Consider the following 18,387-nt stretch of genomic DNA (forward strand, 5'->3'; position numbering starts at 1 on the left):
AAAATTGCCTTTTTCTCACGGTTTCTAAAATATAAATATTTCCAACACAAGTATGACAGATGAAAGTCGTAAGTTTACGTGTATGTGCGCGTTGTAAACGTGTTTTAACAATTGCGTACGGAATACATGTTTGCAGTGCCAATGAATAACCATTTATATATATATAAATATGGGTGCCAATTTTATCTTATTATCAACATCAACTATATTTGGCATTTTGGCTATCGAATGTTAGCACATGCAGAGAAAACCGGCGGTGGTTCAGTTGAGTTCAGCGTTGATAGGTTCAAAAAGTTATGGGCAGACAGTAAAGCAAACAGCATGTCTTTTGTCGTCGGTTTACCTTCCAGATGTGACAAAAGGTGCACGTTTACCCTGTTTTTGTCTCAAAATTGTTGCAATCTCATTTATTATATTTTGCTTTTTATTGTTTAGAACCCCAGTATCAGTGTTATCGGATGTGTTATACACCATTATCTGGCGTGTTTGTGCCAATATTTAATGTTTGAGCATGATAAACTACGACCAAACAAGTGTTTCAATTGACACTGGATCTCGATCAACTGTTGCCAACTTATCTAAATATGGGAACAATAATGGTTTGTGTGGAAACACATCAGAAAGAAATGGGAAAATATCAGATCACTGTATGGATGGGACTTCTATCAGGTAATTAAGCTATTTTTTTTATATTTTTGTATGATTTTGGGCGACATTTCTTATTTATTTATAAAGTTTTACTTTTTTACCTAGAGGTGTTATAACAACTGTTTTTTTGTTACTTTCTGTGTTTTTTTATGTTTATGAATATATTTAGCCTATTTATATTACTGAAAACTTTGTTACCAGCGTAACCAAAGAGACAAAATAAAAAGAAATATATGTATATATATAAACAAATATATATATATTAATATATATATAATATATATTATCTTTATATAATCATTTTGCATTGTATAGTAAATTTTATTTTATTTAATGTTTACCCACTTTTTATCATGCAGTTGTGCGAGTTTGTACGTAGCTTCTTAGGGAGTGAATTACTATGTTTTGTAGTGTGTACTGTCTGCATACTTTGTTTTGATTCACAGTGACCTAATGGTAGAAGATGGTGGTCATGAGAAAGGTGTTATTCATCATACCATTATGCCAGAAGATGATAAGGTTGGTTAGCTTGTAATTCATTGTTCATAGTCTGATTTTTAGCATGTTCCGGTTTCACAAAATTAATATTAAATGTGTTGTTATGTTGAAGGACGGAAATTTCTTACTCTGTACATCTGAGTTGTTATTGTTTCAGCACAAACATAATAAATAATGCTGTTGATTTGTTGTTAAGACGTTTGTAGATTTGTATCCATGTAAAATTCATTTATTTTATTACTTTAATTCACATTTCCTACTCCATTATGCATTAATAAATTATTAAGGCTGTTTTAATTGGCTTATTTTATTAATTGATTTAATGCATTCACTTCCAAAACAACTGCTAGGCTTATAACTCAATTATTTAATCAAGCCACCACATTTTATATAATCAAAGTCCAGACCAAGCAGACATTTCAATCAACCATGTACACTGTTATGACATAATGATGATGTTTGACATGCATGTCTTTTGTTGACAATTTTAATATCGGACCTATAAGCTCTTAACTACTACAATACAGGAAGTCATGCTTGCATCACCTATTTATGCTGCTGAGGTTCTCCATATTCAAATGTTAATTTAATTGTATCTTGTATGTAAAATTGAAGGTTGAAGTTGGTTCCAGTCTGTTAAACTAATCAAACAATAGTCCGAACTGTTTGTTTTGTTTAATAATTTACACCTAAAAACTGTATTTGTCTATTTATTGACTTTGTACCATGTATCCCAAAAAAATAATTAATTTTTTATAATTACAAGAAGTTAAATCACAAATATTTAAACATTTATATATTGCTGTGCTGTGATAAACTTATTGTATGTGCATCTATGCAGTAAAAACAACTAACTTACTTTCTTCTTGTTTCAGGTGTTTATGACATTTTCTCCATCTGTGGATGTCTGTATGCCCCAAGAGAATGATATTGATGGTGCTACTCTCACTTTTACCAGCACCGACAACCACATGAAGAAAGAAATCAAGAGATTCAAGTGAGTTGACAATTAACTTAACAGTTCAAATATAAGTGCCAATTAAAGCATTTGAAAACGCCTGTGTTGACAGGTGCCTCTACACCGGTTGCAAGCGTGTTTACACCACAGCTGGCAACTTGAAGTCACATCAGAAAACACATAGAGGTGAATACTACTTCATCTGTGATCAGGTTGGCACTTAATTTCACTCTAGCTAAATAAATACATGTTTTCTAGTAAGATTCACTGTAGTAAAATAACGATTATTTAGGGCTTGGGCTATAGCAAATTCAACCCATGCTTATCTTCACATATTTATTTGTTAAATACCGCTTCCTACGAGTTCATTTAACACTATGTGTTATATCATTCTGTTTATCTTTTAGAAATGAGGATACATGTATATCACCTGTAAATTGAATAAACGTAACCCCCTGGTTAAGAATGAGAAACCTACATTTATACTTAGGTTACAGTTACAGTGTATTGCTGCCCTAATGCATGAATTTTTCAGTCCAGTGCATTAAATTTGTACTGTATTAAAATTAACAAATACTGTATAATACAGCTATTATTTATAAAAACTTTTTCTTTTAAAGCTTGTTTGTATTTAGTATGGTGGCTACTGGTTATCGTTAAAGTATTTTACCTACCTAGCTGTTATCATTGCACACAGGATGGTTGTGGGAAAGCGTTTCTTACTAGCTACAGTTTAAAAGTCCACGTACGTGTTCATACGAAGGAACGACCTTACCGATGTAGTGACCAAGATTGTGAAAAGTCATTTAACACATTATACAGGTGGATGTTGTGAATTTGTGATACTATGTTTTGTTTTTTTTGTATTAATCTATGCATAGAATCTTAGTTCGGTGTGTGTTCTAACAATCCAAGCTAAAGTATGTTTTAAAATAAATGGTTTGAGATTTTGACCCTTCAGAACAATCCATTTGGCTACAGTATACTTGAGTTAAACATATTACAGTTTACTTCAAGGCTGTGATTTAAAACCTTTTGTTTGGCAGGTTAAAGGCTCACCAGAGAATCCACAACGGGAAAACTTTCAACTGTAGTTCGGAAGGCTGCACAAAATTCTTTACTACACTAAGTGACTTGAAAAAACATTACCGAACCCACACAGGGGAGAGACCATTCAAGTAATTCAGTAATAACAAACCTATACCAACTCTGACATGTACTAACACATACAGTAACTAAATAAATACACACATTATCGCACACTTGAACAGGTTAAATTTTAATATAGTTGTTCAGACCAGATAGCTAACATTTTCAGTGTTCAGTGTTCAGTGTTTGTCTTTCTTATATTAATGTGCATGACCTCTTATATTTTATATAACAGATACTCTTACAATAATCACACACCAGCATTATAAATTTTTAATATATATATATAGGTTTGCTAAAACATAAAAAAATATGTTTTATTGTAATTTCTGCATGTTTTTTTATTTTGTACATTTTGATTTTAGGTTTACGAACAGATATACTTATCTACTGATATAGTTACATATATGAGCCAAGACTACAAACAAGTAGAGCTACCATAATCTTTCAAGTTAATGAATATTTTCTTCTACCAGATGTAACATTCCAGAATGTTCCAAATCTTTCACAGTGAGCCACCACCTAAAGTCACATATACGAACACACACAGGTAGAAACCTCATTATCATAATCCACCCGACTCAATTAAGCTTCCTATATATATTGATCGAGTTTGCAATGATTGATTCCTGGAAACAGAAGGGAATTCTCCTTTATAGGAAACCTTGTTTGTTGGCTTACTTACCACACACTGCAGCAGTATTATCGTGCAGTTATCTGGAATATAAAATATAACTATTATAGAAAATTAGGGTTTTTTTACTGAAATAGTTTAGATTAAGGCACCATGTTGGTTTTTGGGTAGCTAAAGTTGTTTTACATACTTGGAACTAAAGTTTTATATTGTTGATTTAGTTGAAGTCTCCTTTGCATAGTTGTATATCTTATAAAATAGTTTGTAAAGTCTGCTAGTGAAAAAATAATCACAATTTTTGTTTAAAACACCTATTTTTTTTTTCTAAAAAAATATAACAATTGTTGCTGAATCCAGGTGAAAAGCCATTTGTTTGTGAGGAAGGAGGATGTACGAAAGCATATGCAGCACAACACAGCTTGAAGCAACATAAGTCAAAAGATCATTCCAATAATGATATGATAGCTCCAACACAACAAGTTAATTTTGACTTGGTAAGTAGCATATGTTTCTTTATAGGATAAGGTTGGATTTTTGAACTTCCTAGTTCCTACAATTGTCTGTTTTTGTACTTTGTTGCTGTAGCTTATTTGGTTGATAAAGTTATTTATTAATATAATTTATTTGCTTATTTTGGGCCTTATTCTTAAAAAAATATTTTATCAATAAAATATTTTTTTATAGATACAATTTACTGCTAAATGTAAATCTGGTTAAAATTTGGAAAAGAGGTTGCTTTTATTATATGTAACCAATAAAAAGTGTGTTTTATTATTCCCACAACAGTAGTTTAAACCTTGTCCTTATCGCACCACAGACCACAATTGTTTGATATAAGCCTCGTACATGTCTAACATATATGTATATATACTTTAATATAATTCATGTATTAACCCAATGCATTTTATATCTGTTGTCCAGGATAAAGCAGCTGAGATGTTGCTTGGTGCAGCAGATTCACTCAGTCAAGCTGATCTTGTAGGTGACATATTAGCATCATCATCAAACCAGGTAGAATTACTTATTTAACTGATACACTGATACTTGAGAGTTTTTTAACTGAAGCTGCTTATGGATATAAATTTGTCGATTTAATTTGAAGTGGTTGGCCAACTGTGGCTTATATTTGAAGTCCCATGGCATACCACAGATCTCACCCACATATATTATAAAATACGGATTGCACATATTTTCTTTACAAAGATTTTTAATACAGGTTTATGATTCGGGCATTTGTAACAATTTAATATTAAATATGTTGTACATATTGTTATAAAAAATGTCATTTGCAATTGTAGTATTTTTTGTTTAAAAAAATTGTTTTTATTTTTTTTTGTTTTCTAGTTAAGCTGCAGCCAGCCACCAACACAACATAATGCTCCAGTTGAAAATTACCAAAACCCTGTAGTCAATAATCACCATCAACCAAGAGGTTTTCTGTTATTATGCAATTCTATATTTTTATAACAATTTGAAAATTTTAAGTATGGGTGTGTCAAAATAAACCTGAACTTAAAAGTTGCTAGAATGTAACATAGTTTGAAGTGAGTGTTTTCTTAAATGAAATGCCTAATTTTGGCTAAACAAATTAGCCTAATGTAATACACCCAATTAAAAAGTGTTACATTAGGAAAAAAACTTTTCACTGCTAAATTTGGGTAAATGGGGGCAAACTGCCCAACCCAATGGTCTTTTTATATCTTTGTACGCAGTTGTTATTCTGGAAAGAAAGAAATAAGACACAACCAAAAGATAAAGATAAAAGCAATACTTCAGCAGATTTCTAGATGACATTTAAATTTTGTTGTTAAAAAACTTTGCAGACCTATGCTGTCATCAACCATCTAATGATCAACATAAGGAAGAGAATGAAAACTTGGAACAAGAAGAAATTTCCACTCTAACTCAAGCTGCAATGAAAGTGCTATCAGGTAGATCCCAATTAGCATTTCTATTCACCCCTAACCCCTAACCCTAATGCCCATCTAAACATTGTGATTAAATTTAAAATATTTTGCCTTGTAACTTGCCCTGTTTACTCTGACACTGCTTTCACTACTGTGTTGTTTACTGACCACCGCAAATTTGATTATAAATTACAATTATTTCTGCAGAAAACAAGTTCCAGGGTGTTCCTATAGTCATCATTAAAAAGGAAACACGAGAAGTTTGCCACTGTCCTTGTAAAGCTGACGGCGGTACCGCAAGCGTGCCCGAAACCTCTTCCAGGGTTATAGTAGTTGATAATGTTAGTAATATACCTGACCAACAGACTCTTAACCCTGACATGAATGAGGTGCAGAGTCATTACACCATGCCAGGCTCATCCATGCAAGAGACTTATTACAACCCTGCAACGCAACCTGTCAACAACTTCCAAATGTCAGACTTATCAGTTGAACAAGCCACCAACCCCTATCCCTACAAAGTACACAAGGAGCATGAAACGGCTGAAAGTGTCTTCAGAGATTCTAACGATGCAATGATGGAAATGTTTGAATCCCTACCTGACATGCAGAACTCCCCGAAACCTTGTTGTGATAACAACAACTCCCTCCAGTGCGTAACACTTGGTTGTGGTAACACGGTGAACCTGGAACAACATCCCAACTTCTCTGCTTCCAAATTTCCTGCCACTTCAGCCAGTTAAACAGCAACAGCATTATTTCCAAACATTTTCACTTTCCTTATAAATGCAATAAAGTACAAACCACGTTCTCCTTCTTTCCTTGTCTTTCTTAACTTAAACAAATCTCTTGTTCTTTCGAAAATTTACAAATACCATGATGATAGGACCACCTGCAACTTCAAGGTATCACTTCCTCCCTCCCTCTCGTACGACCTAAAGCTTTGTCTTCCAGGACAAGATACTTATTCTTCATAACCTGAAGTACAATACCTCCGTTAAGAGGTGAACATGTAGTAGAATTTTCTTGCACTTTATCATACCAATTAAAGTGCCTCTACTGTAACCTCTTATAGATGAAGTCGAAAACAAATATTTCACATTCTTACAAATATTTTTCACAAAACTTGGTGCTATAGAAATATTGAAATAATTTCACAGCTTTTGTCAGTATCGTTTTCGTATCACAACAGCTGTAGGATTTATTCAGAAATTTAAATTTTTCCGCAAATTCGTTAACAAAAAATCTTATTTATCTGAACAAAGCTTTTCACAGCAATTTTATTTATAACACGAAAATAATACTATCTAAGGTATTTTGATACTACCACATATCACACCGCATTCTAAACAACAGCTTTCATCCTCAAACAGAGCTGAAATTTCTTTAATCATTTAAAATTATGTTGATACTGTTCATGTGCCATTTTCCATATTTTCACGCTAGAACACCATGTGTTTAATCTATACACGGTTCGTTGTTTGCCTCCCCTATTTTTTCACATTATAAATTAGACTTCTATCCAGTTGTTACACATCCCAACTTTTGACCAACAAAGGTTAATAATCTATATCAAATGTTTAAAAACTAGCTGATACTAATCGCTATTATTTTTTAGAAAAACATTGCGTATTGTGTTGAGAATACTATTGAAAAGTGACAATTTGAATTTGTGTAATGCACCAAAATAATTATTGGTTTTCAACGCCCCATTTTTATCAAAATTTATTATAAAATTATTTTCGTTTTCACTCTTATTTTACAGGTACATCGACTGTGGAAGTAAAGACTTATATAAACAATTAATGCACATTTTCTGTTCTTTGTAAAACTATGGATAGGCCTACATCCAAATTTTCATGAACATAACCTGTTCAACTTTATTACACCTTTGAGTTCCATATTTTACATTTTTTATTGCACAATTTTAAACTACAAATATTCTTTGTACAGCGTCACCAGCTCTGCTTCATGCATCAGTGTCATTAAAGTTGTAGTTTGGGTTTTCTATTGCAACTGAACTATCCTCTTTTGAGTAGAGAGATTTCTGATCACCCTATAGTATCAAAAAATGAATGAAGATATTTTGAACAATTAGTAGTAAAATTTAACAGTAAGAATAATTCAGTGGCATGTTTGTTGTAATAATTTTAATTTAGATTCTTCTGCAATATTCATACCTGTTTATTGAATATCTGCCTAGGATCGATTGACTTGAGTGAAATTTCAACAGATTTCTTGAAATAGCAGACATAAATCAGCAATCCAAAAACACAAGCACAGAGGAGAGAAACAATCACAGCTGAAAATGAGATCAATTTAAGTTTGTTCACATAGATATATATATAGCTCAGCAAATATTGCTAAAGAGAAGGTTGTTGGCTTGTTTGTTTGCAGGTTCAAGTTGGAAAGTGGAAATATAAGGAGTTGCTTCTTTTGACAGGTTTGATTTTTTAAGATAAAGAACTACTTGTTATTATGCCAAGCCAATCTCTGTAGGTATAACCTCTGTCTGATCAACTGTGATTTATTGTATACAGAACGAGAACAGTAATATTCCCAACTAACCAGATAAATATTTTTACCTGCAGCTATTACTCCACCACTTGTACCACCAGTTGATGGTGGAACTGGAGCTACTTGTGTAGTGCAGTCTGGTCCTCCATATCCAGATATGCATTTACACTTGCCCTGTAAATAAGCTAGTATGATACTGCAGACTTAATGATGTAATAAATACAAATAGAACAGTAAATACTAACTGATTTGCAAGATCCTCCATTCTTACAGGATGACATCAATGAACCACAGTAACAAGCACCATCCTGAGTATCACATTGACTTGGGCAGGTGGAAGGACATCTCTTCAAACAATCTGGTCCCCACGTACCAGAACTACATGCTGCCAATGAATCAAATGTTTGAAAAAATAAAAAAAAGTAAACATTTTTTCGTTTACTGTATTATGTGCTGTATGGTGTAACTTAAATATCTAATCATGGATATTCTCTTACTTTGATTGCAGTATTTTCCTCCCAATCCTGATGAACAAATGCACATTCCATTCACGATATCACACATGCTAAAGATAGGACAATATGTGGGACATTGTTGCACACATCCAACACCCCAGTATCCACTTTCACAAGCTAAAAATACAATAATTAATCAATAGGTACAGGTTAAAAAAAACAATCAAGTTTACCTAAGTCACAGTTTGAACCAGTCCACCCAGCAGGACATAAACAATTTCCGGTTGCAACATCGCACGATACACCAGCCCCAGAACAGTCGCATAACTGAGTGCAACCGTAACCAAAATGTCCGGATGCACAAGGTTGATTACATCTGTGTTACAACCCAGTAAACACCACTAAAAAGCACTCAAAGAATTCTTTTAAATACGCACGTGGAACCAATGTACCCAGGAGCACAAATGCAAGCACCAGTTTTGGGGTCACAGTCTGCACCATTCAAGCAGGAGCATGTGAACTGACAGTTCTTACCATACTTTCCAGAATCACAAGCTATGTGAACAATGGTACCAATTATGGAAACACTATATTAGATTAATCCTTAAACACTATAGAGTTAATCCTTACCTTGGTCACATAACTGTCCAGTATAACCTTCCACACAAGTACATGATCCTGTGTGTGGATCGCATCCGGAAGAGAACTGGGAGCAAAGGCACTGATTTTGACAATTTAAACCCCATGAACCAGCTGGGCAAGCTGAAATATAATCTTTGTGAATAAATTAAATGTTTTGAGGTTTAGATAAAAGAAAAAAATGATCTATTGTGTCACGTTTTACGTTCGTTAAACCGTCGCAGAGACTAGGGCGCAATCACACGTTGTCGGATGCTGCTGTCCAACGTTGCAGACATATCAGCGTGAACCTTATCGAGACTATTGTTGAACGTATAAAATGGTGCCGTTCATTCGTTGTGTTAATTGTTGCCCAATTGTCATGGTCCATATTGTAATTATCGCCCCTTTTCTTTATTGAAGAAGAACGTTAAACGTTCTTAAATTCGTTTTATAAAAAACGCAGTAATCGATGTAACATGAGTATTCAATAAAACTGGCTATTCCTTAATTTGTGAGATTCGGCTAAGCTGGAAGATATAGAACTCGTCCGTATTAACGTGACATATTGCATGTTTATTTTAGAAGGGATTTTGTTGCACCTCGTGCATGATTCTAATTAAAATTGGCGACCACACATAAACATGTACTTTGTGTAAAGGTTCAAGCGTTATTGTGACTGAGGAGACATATGTCAGATGAAAGACATTGCAGCATTGATCTACTGTTACCAAAACATACAGTAACAGTAATCACATCTTCCAATTAATACTCACTCTGAGTACAGGTTGTTCCTGTGTAACCAGCATCACAGAGACATGATCCATCATATGGGTCACAAATAGACTTGCTTATATCACAAGTGCACTGATATTGACAATCAACACCATATTTTCCTGGTATGCACTGTGATTCGCACAGCTCTATAGTAAAAATACATAGGTGAATTAACAGTTTAAAGTTCTATAGGTCGATTCATTGCATAATACAATCTGACTCACCTCCTGTAAAACCAGCAGCACAGGAACAAACTCCAGTCACTCCATTGCAAGAACTGCTCTGGCCAGATATGCACTGGCACTGACCAGCACAGTCTGGACCATAGAATCCTGCATCACACTAAAACAAACATTGACAAAGTTATTTTTGTCGCATAATAGAGTACAAATAAAGTTCATACCGGTTTAGAGCAGTCTGATCCAATATAACCTGACAAACATTCACATGTTCCATCAATAGGGCTGCATGACCCTCCGTTTTTGCAATTTACACTGTTTTAAACCAACCACACAGTGTTACATAACTTAATTTGTAATTCACACAACCATAAATATACGTACGTGCATGTATACTGGCAATTTTGTCCATATGTACCGGATGAACAAGTACGATCACAATATGGTGGTGCATAGCCAGGAAGACACAGACAAGCTCCTGTTTCTGCATCACATCCACCTGCAGCATTGCTTCCACAAGCAGGACAGGTGTAAGCACAACTCTCACCAAACTTGTTCACCTGGGATAATTATTATTTGGGTAAATTAGAACTACAGACACATCACCTTTCATATATAAAGTAACAATTGTGCTTAAAGTTATAACTGATACGGTGAATTACGAATTTTATGTTGCTGGATTCATATTTACGTCAGATTGCATGAAATTATAAAATAGTTCCGACTCGACCTATCAACTTACTGGACAAGAGCTCGTACAATATGTTCCTGTATATCCAGGAAGACAGATGCATGCTCCATTCACTGGATCACACACTCCATGTTGTGCATTACAGTTGCAAACACTTACGCAATTTTTACCATATTTTCCTAAAAGCAATGTTCTCTCACATATGTTGTTTCAAACACCCCAAAAACAAAATGTTGTCTATTGCATATCTTTGTAAATATTTATATTTTATTAACTGCATGTGCTAACTTAACAATATTTTTTTGATTACTGTTTTATTTAATTTTATTCTTTCATACCATCAGGGCAAGGTTGATTGCAGATACTTCCAGTAAACCCTGCATTGCATGAGCAACTCCCATCTACAGGGTTGCATGTTCCTTCAGCACACTGACACACATTGATGCAGTTGCTGCCATAGAAACCGGTAGAGCACAGTAATTGGCAGTTAGTGCCCTGGAAGCCAGGCATACAAGTGCACACTCCGTTAGTCTGCAAATGAAAGTTAAAACATTTTCTAACAAAGGTAAGATAAATGTAAAGTCAGATGAATTACAGGGTCACATGATCCACCATTCAAGCACTGGCATGTTGAAGTGCAATCTTTTCCATATTTTCCACTTGGGCAAATACTTTCACACTTCAATCCATTATATCCAACAGGGCAGTCACATGATCCATCTGATAAACATATTCCTTGATTGACGCAGTTACATCCTGTTCCTGCACATTGACCATTGGAACACTGCACAGAAAAAATATGTCAAAGTGTATTATATATCCTGTAACAAAAAGTAGCATTTACCAAGCATATAGGCTACATTGTGGTTTATACAACTGAACACTACATGGTACAAATAATTTTGTATATAAAAAACATTACGTCAATTTCACACAACGAGCCAGAAAATCCATTTTTGCAAAGACATGCGCCTGTTTCTGGATTGCACTGCATAGTATTGGTTTCCACGCACAGGCAAGGATTAGCACAGTCTGCTCCCCAATGCTGGGAGTCGCACGCTGTTTCACAACCGGTTCCAACATAACCTGGCTGTAAACAAAAATGTGGTTACTTAATCTATATTTCCTTTTCTTCTAACTTACTTGTGATGTAGGTCACATTGCATATATGGAGACTTTACCTTGCAGTTGCAAATCCCTATCACTGGATCACAGGAATCAGCATGAATGGTACACCCGCATAATTGAGTACAACCATCTCCATAATAGTTGTCCGGACAGGTCTGTGAACACTGTAGACCAATAAAACCTGGAGGGCAACTTTGACATTCTCCTGTGATAGGGTCGCATGTTTCACCCTGACACAAGCATACAGATAAACATCCATCGCCTGCAATGTAAACAAATGTTCAACCAGTATTTCACATAAACAATAAACTGTATACCAAAGGTTCCAGGTGGGCATACTGTGTGACACTGTAATCCTGAATAACCGGGTTTGCACTGACATTGCCCATTGACTGCATCGCATTTTACAATGTTATTGACATCACATTGACACGTATACGCACAATCTTCACCAAATCTAAAAAAGGCATTTGTTAAACATTTATTCTCCAATGGCAACTTAAATAATGTTAGAAAATACTAAGTTGGTATTTATTTCTGAGAGTATTACCACCAACATTGCAGAGATAAGATATAACGTTCATATGTTTTGCGCTTAAAGACACGATTAACATGAAATTTGACTTACGATCCAACAGGGCAAGATAGTTCGCATGTCGTTCCTGTGTAACCAGCATCACACAAACAAGTTCCATCATTCAGATCACATCCAAGTGAGTGTGGGCCACAGTTGCATACACTGCTGCAGGTTGGACCCCAGTAGTTTGGTGGACAACCCTATAAGTTGTTACAAGGCAATATTAATACTACATTAACAGAGATATTATGTTCAAGACTTACATTTTCACAATGTGTTCCTGAATTTGGTGGGTAGCAGTTGCAGGTCCCGGTTTGTGAATCGCATGGATGTGAGTTGCATGTACATTGATTTACGCAGCTACTACCCCAGTGTAGCTGATCACATGGTTGATCACAGTTTATTCCACTGTACCCTATATACACCACGAAAGAATCAGCTGTTATTTTACCTTGGGATTTCAGTTTTCTGATGATGTTCCAACACAACAGTTTTAGCATTTAAACAAATGCTATGATTTACAAATTGTGCAACAATACTCTAAGAAGGATGTCACGACTTACAAAGTAAACAGTATAACACAAGCAATTCGTCGACTGAACATCATATGATAATTTGTGACACTTACCTTCATAACAAGTGCAGCTTCCATCAGTTGGAGAGCAAGCTCCATGTTGACATAGGCAAGAAGATGCGCAATTCAATCCCCAACTTCCATCCGGACATACAGTATCACATTTTGAGCCAAAATAACCGATTACACAACTGCAATCCCCAGAAGATGGATCACAGATGGGAAGACTGCTGTCTTGTGATGCATGTGGCTTGAAAGATGACAAATATTTAACGCTACATCTTTAGGTGTTGGGCTAATAGGCCAACTGTGATGTAAATCAAAGCTCTGTGTATTGAGAATGGACCTGATCCATATAGAATAGACTATTTGTACAATAAAATTTCTTTGACGCTTTGATAAGTCTAACTGCAATGATACAAATCAAGCACAACTGCTTCAGGCACATAGTCGTTTCTTTGTTTAGATAAATAAGCATTTCTACAAGGGTTTTTTTCAGATTAACACAATACAGCAAGAAAAAAAGTTCAGTTTTTGGCATTTGTATAGTAATGGCTGACTCTTTTGCCAATCTACCTACCACATCACATGCACAAGTTTGAGTACAATCAACTCCCCACATCCCATTAGAACATCCGTACTGACATCTATCTCCTTTGAAACCACTCTTGCATTTGCAGGATCCAGTCTGTGGGTCGCACAGATCTGTATGCTCTTGAGTGCATGCACACTGATTTGAACAGTCTGAAAATAAAGTATTTCATCAATTATTTAAATATAAAATTATAACTAAGCAATAACAGTACAAAACTTACCTTGGCCCCATGTCCAGTCAAAGCAGGCTTGACTACAGTCATCTCCAGTGTAACCAATGTTACAGTTGCATTGAGTGGTGTATTCTGATACATACCCATCATTAATACACTCACCCCAAGTTGTCTGTGAAATTTGAACTCAGTATTTTTAAATACCTTCATAGGTCCATTTGAAAAAAAACTTACAACTTGATTATTCTGGTCAACACTATTCCCACACCATGGTTTGCATTCTTGTACAGCCCCATTATGTTCAACAGCCGCACCTCCTTGTGGTGGTGGGCCATATACTGTTATGCGATTTCCAGAACCACACCATTGCTGTGCATCACCGGAACATGGGGAATTACATTCACTGCACAATACAGTTCAAAATAAAAAAAAGAATAAAAGTAACTTGTTTATCCTCACATGGCATGTGACTTGGTGTATGATTCATTTTTGTGCCTTTGTGAAAAAAATGTTTTATAAATTTGTTTTATAAATTACAACTGTGTTATACTTCACCTATGTTTGGCAAGTTTGAATCTTATACATTTAAAAGTTGTAAAGAAAAAAATGGAGTTCATACTTTTCTGCTGTTTTCACTTGTTTTCCAAGCTGGTTGTCACAGAAGCACTCCTTAGAATACTCAGTACCAGAATATTTGTATTTTAATTGCCTACACTTATTGATGCAGAAGTCAGGGGTTAGTTGATTTATCTCATCGGTTGTAAGTGTAATCTAAAATTCGATTAGGTAAAAATATGTTTAAAATATTAAAATATTCATTTTAAAGTATTTGAAATTTAAATAGAATTTTTGTACCATGTTTTGTAGAAGCCGATCTGGATTATTATCAACAAAACATCCCAGAAATACCTCGTTCCCGTATACAGTATTTGCAAGATCAATCTGTTGTTGCCCCAAGTAACTTTTATCCTGCATCAAATGTAGTTTTTTAGTATTGAGAATCATTATTATTAAACTAGGTTTAAAACAAAATCTAAGACTCTCCCACTTGTAGTGTTTACTGAAGTAAGTGTCTCATGGGTCCCGAGTTACAGAATCAACCAGACAACATAGCTGGACACTTTACATTTTTATCCTTGTAGGATCCCGGGGGACCTTACTTTGTTGTAGTACACCTTTTCAACTCGATAATGCACACATTCATTTCTTTTCCCCTTTATGTATTAACGGAGTGAATTGTTTTATATGTTATGCGTATGAACAGTGTGTGTGAACAGTATGATTATCGAAAGTTAAAGCACTTATACAAATAGAAGCAGAAAGTAGATAATGGTTACATATGCAAGAAATTAGGGCGTTTACAAATACACAATGCAGTAATAGTTAATAATATACATAAAAAATAATAAGCTTACTGGCAGCTGCCGATCGCGCGTAGCACATAAAAAAGAGGCTATCAAAACCACGTGGCTGGGTCACGTGAGGAAAATACAAGAGTGGATGAGAGGTGGGTCGGTCGTAACAATCCTATACAAACATCCTAATCTGTACAGAAAACACCAGCCTCACCGGAAAAGTTGCATCAAATGGTGTCAACACAGCATAATCTGGTGCGTCTCCATAGAAGTCAACGTAATCAATTCTAATCCTTCCTCTCCCTCCATCACCCCCACATGCAACGTTAGCACCGTGTCCACCTCTACCTCCATCTGCTGAGATTTGCTTCACACCTGAAATCGAACAAATTGTGAAAAACACTGAGTTCGGATGACATTCATAACATAACCTGACATTAATTTAGTCCAGGACCAAAATTTATTAGCATTTCGTAGAATTTTTAATTAATTCAAAAGTTTTTTAAAATGAGGTGGGCAAGGTGTTTTAATTATTTTTTAGGTGAGGTCCTACATCGTGTTGCGTCAGGAAACTTGGAATTTAGGCCTAGCTTGGCCCATTATTTAACAAACATCCTCTGTTTTATTCTGTTTGTAATTACAATGGTCAATATAAAAAGACTTAAACAAAGGTGTAAGTAGCTAATTTGTACAGTACTATTTTCGTTTTATAAAGTAGCACATACCAACATTTACAACTTCTCCTCTTAAATATAAACTGCCCCCACTTCCACCACCGCCGGCGCCAGAGAAATCGTAACATTCTGTATTTGATCCACCAACGCAACCTCCCTGGTCACATGCTGGAGGACATACATCGCAACTGGAAATGAGATTTATTTTTTGAGTTGTGCAGTGCAATACTGTAGTCTAGCATCAAAGATTTAATAATATACCGGTAACACTTATATTTAATGTTAAGTTCTTAATAAACCCAAAAAATATTGTGTAAACCAAAAAAAATAATGTATGTCGTAATCATCATTTATTTTGGTTTTCCAACCCAGGTGTTCTGTACAATTGTACAATGTGCACCCAATCTTATCATACATCACTGCAGCTCATTTTAGCTTACCTCGTACTGACATCTCCTTGTCCAATTTCTCCATTAACTTCCACAAGACCTGTGACTTCAATATGACGCAATGCATCCAAACGAATAGCCCCTCCACCATTTCCACCACTGCAAACAAAATTCTACTGACAGCATGCAATTTTCTTCATAAAAATAACTTCTTCTGAATTAGGATAGAGATTCTACTATCAGACTTTAAATATATTTTATATAGTATTTCATTTTTTGAGGTAGATTTTACAGTACTACTGATTATTAAAACACAAAATTGTTAAGACAATTGCTAGCTTCCTTACTTTCCCCCCGAAGGATTATCGCTTAAACTATTATCATTTCCCCCGCTGCCACCACCTGAACCCAGGTACAATGTCTTAAGCAAGTCATCTCCGTAACTCTGACCACCATCACCACAGTGTGACACATCTTTACCAGGTCTCAATTTGCAAGTTCCACTGTAATTTAAAATGAATGCATTTACCAAACAATTTGTAAAAAGATACACATAACGACATAAGAATGTGCCGACAACAAGATATCATTTTTGTTTTAAACTGCTTGGATGTCATTTTTTGGTACTGGTAAAGAATGCTCTATCATGTTACAGTATTAGCTTATGGAAAATGTTAAAGGTTGGTGGTTATTGGTTAAGGGTTAGTGGTTACATGGGTTAGTAGTTTTAGCGGTTGAATATAATATAGGGCGGTTCTTCACTAGCACCCATCTTTTTTATTCTTAACGACCTTTTGTGAACTAGGTGGTGTACATGAAACAAATTCTATACGATTCCACAATTGAAAAAAACCCACCCATTTGTGCCATAACCTCCACCACCACCAGGCTTTCCATGAGCGTTAGATCCATCGGCCTCTCCTCCCCCTCCTCCACCACCACCGGTGGTTGTTACAATTGTGTTTGAGGTCGGGTAACCGCCTTTAAAACTTTCGCCTATTGCTCCCGCCTGGTGTGTTGCAGTTGGTCCAACTCCGCCCCTGTAACCCTTTCCCGTTGCTGTCAATGTGCCGTATATGTCAATATCCTGAATAAACGTGACAAATGTGTAAGCTGCAGTTTCTCCCAATAACTTTAAACGTGATACGTTTAATTTAAAACGTTTTTTTACGAGAGCATGAATTCTTTTGTTTTTAATGCACCTTCGATGTAGGGAAAACCCCTACAACGCAAAACGTCATTTTATACAGTGAATTTATTATAGTAACTAAACAAAAGTTTTACCATGATTAACTTAAAATCTTAACAACGCACGAATGCTTGAAATTGAAAACATGTCTGTTTTAAATGGAGTAGGGGTCAGATGGGACACATTCTCATTCTCTTTCTCCATGTGGTAATAGTAAACAAATATTATTTGCGAGTTACTTAGCGCTGTTAATCTAAAAAAAAAATTATTAATCGCTCAAAACACGATCAGAAAACATGGGATTCAGATGCTAACAGTATCCCATCTTACCCCATACTGCCATATACATCGAACCTTAGCAAAAATTTCCAGTTTTCCGGTTCCTGTGTCTCCATTCCATGCCTTTACGCTCACTGTTGCGTGATCGGCAATAACGAAGTGTGAAAGGTTGCAATGCACTCCCCATATCTCCTCTCCATCATTTACCGTCCAATCCGCTCCCATATGGTCGTTACCCGTACACGGGGGATGTTTCGATTCCCCGAAGTCCCAGTGGCCAACCAAACCCTTGTTCAGCGCATTCTCCTGTTATAATCATATCAAAACATTACTCTTATGTAGAAAAACAAAACAGGTTTAGGTTTGAATATTATATGAAAAGCGATTTGCATAAAATCGTGCATGTATAGCAAAACTATTGCGA

At 35.3% G+C, this 18,387-nt stretch overlaps 2 protein-coding genes across 5 annotated transcripts; one reads left to right on the top strand and one right to left on the bottom strand.

Annotated features, from left to right (window-relative positions):
- Positions 1-216: 216 nt before the first annotated feature.
- On the top strand, positions 217-7,815 carry LOC149742886 (uncharacterized). Its single transcript, XM_089871499.1, has 13 exons — positions 217-362; positions 436-669; positions 1,095-1,167; positions 2,022-2,143; positions 2,217-2,316; positions 2,802-2,926; positions 3,151-3,282; positions 3,730-3,803; positions 4,245-4,381; positions 4,809-4,898; positions 5,232-5,319; positions 5,711-5,818; positions 6,002-7,815. Exons 2-13 carry the CDS (start codon positions 512-514, stop codon positions 6,535-6,537), a joined length of 1,743 nt encoding a protein of 580 aa, XP_089727625.1. The 5' UTR covers positions 217-362; positions 436-511; the 3' UTR covers positions 6,538-7,815.
- On the bottom strand, positions 7,695-18,264 carry LOC149742887 (uncharacterized). Of its 4 annotated transcripts, XM_089894162.1 has the most exons (32): positions 18,039-18,264; positions 17,353-17,582; positions 16,843-16,998; positions 16,547-16,654; positions 16,158-16,294; positions 15,647-15,807; positions 14,933-15,046; positions 14,697-14,848; positions 14,312-14,480; positions 14,126-14,249; positions 13,891-14,054; positions 13,365-13,560; positions 13,000-13,151; positions 12,788-12,936; positions 12,477-12,616; positions 12,213-12,421; positions 11,954-12,121; positions 11,627-11,815; positions 11,370-11,562; positions 11,083-11,210; positions 10,725-10,900; positions 10,565-10,655; positions 10,386-10,503; positions 10,161-10,307; positions 9,397-9,528; positions 9,204-9,321; positions 9,000-9,142; positions 8,809-8,943; positions 8,557-8,696; positions 8,380-8,485; positions 7,975-8,096; positions 7,695-7,850 (listed from the first exon to the last, which is right to left on the bottom strand). In XM_089894162.1, exons 1-32 carry the CDS (start codon positions 18,186-18,188, stop codon positions 7,764-7,766), a joined length of 4,704 nt encoding a protein of 1,567 aa, XP_089750288.1. In that variant the 5' UTR covers positions 18,189-18,264; the 3' UTR covers positions 7,695-7,763. The 4 variants fall into 4 exon arrangements, 2 of the variants coding, with proteins under 2 accessions (XP_089750288.1, XP_089750289.1); XR_016387426.1 differs by lacking the exon at positions 9,204-9,321; XR_016387425.1 differs by lacking the exon at positions 8,380-8,485 and having other exon boundaries at positions 7,824-7,850.
- Positions 18,265-18,387: the final 123 nt, after the last annotated feature.

This window comes from Ciona robusta, chromosome 1 (assembly GCF_009617815.1).
Source record: "Ciona robusta chromosome 1, ASM961781v2".
In the NCBI taxonomy this organism is placed as follows: domain Eukaryota; kingdom Metazoa; phylum Chordata; class Ascidiacea; order Phlebobranchia; family Cionidae; genus Ciona; species Ciona robusta.

What these genes read in the sequence shown, in the direction of transcription:
- LOC149742886 (XM_089871499.1), top strand. Translation starts at nt 512, where the DNA reads ATGATAAACTACGACCAAACAAGTGTTTCAATTGACACTGGATCTCGA. An exon ending in TTATGCCAGAAGATGATAAG is followed by an intron (nt 1,168 to 2,021) that starts GTTGGTTAGCTT and finishes TTCTTGTTTCAG; the next exon opens with GTGTTTATGACATTTTCTCC. An exon ending in ACTACTTCATCTGTGATCAG is followed by an intron (nt 2,317 to 2,801) that starts GTTGGCACTTAA and finishes CATTGCACACAG; the next exon opens with GATGGTTGTGGGAAAGCGTT.
- LOC149742887 (XM_089894162.1), bottom strand. Translation starts at nt 18,188, where the DNA reads ATGGGAGCGGATTGGACGGTAAATGATGGAGAGGAGATATGGGGAGTG. An exon ending in AATTGCCAGTATACATGCAC is followed by an intron (nt 10,656 to 10,724) that starts GTACGTATATTT and finishes GGTTTAAAACAG; the next exon opens with TGTAAATTGCAAAAACGGAG. An exon ending in TGGTTCAAACTGTGACTTAG is followed by an intron (nt 8,944 to 8,999) that starts GTAAACTTGATT and finishes TTGTATTTTTAG; the next exon opens with CTTGTGAAAGTGGATACTGG.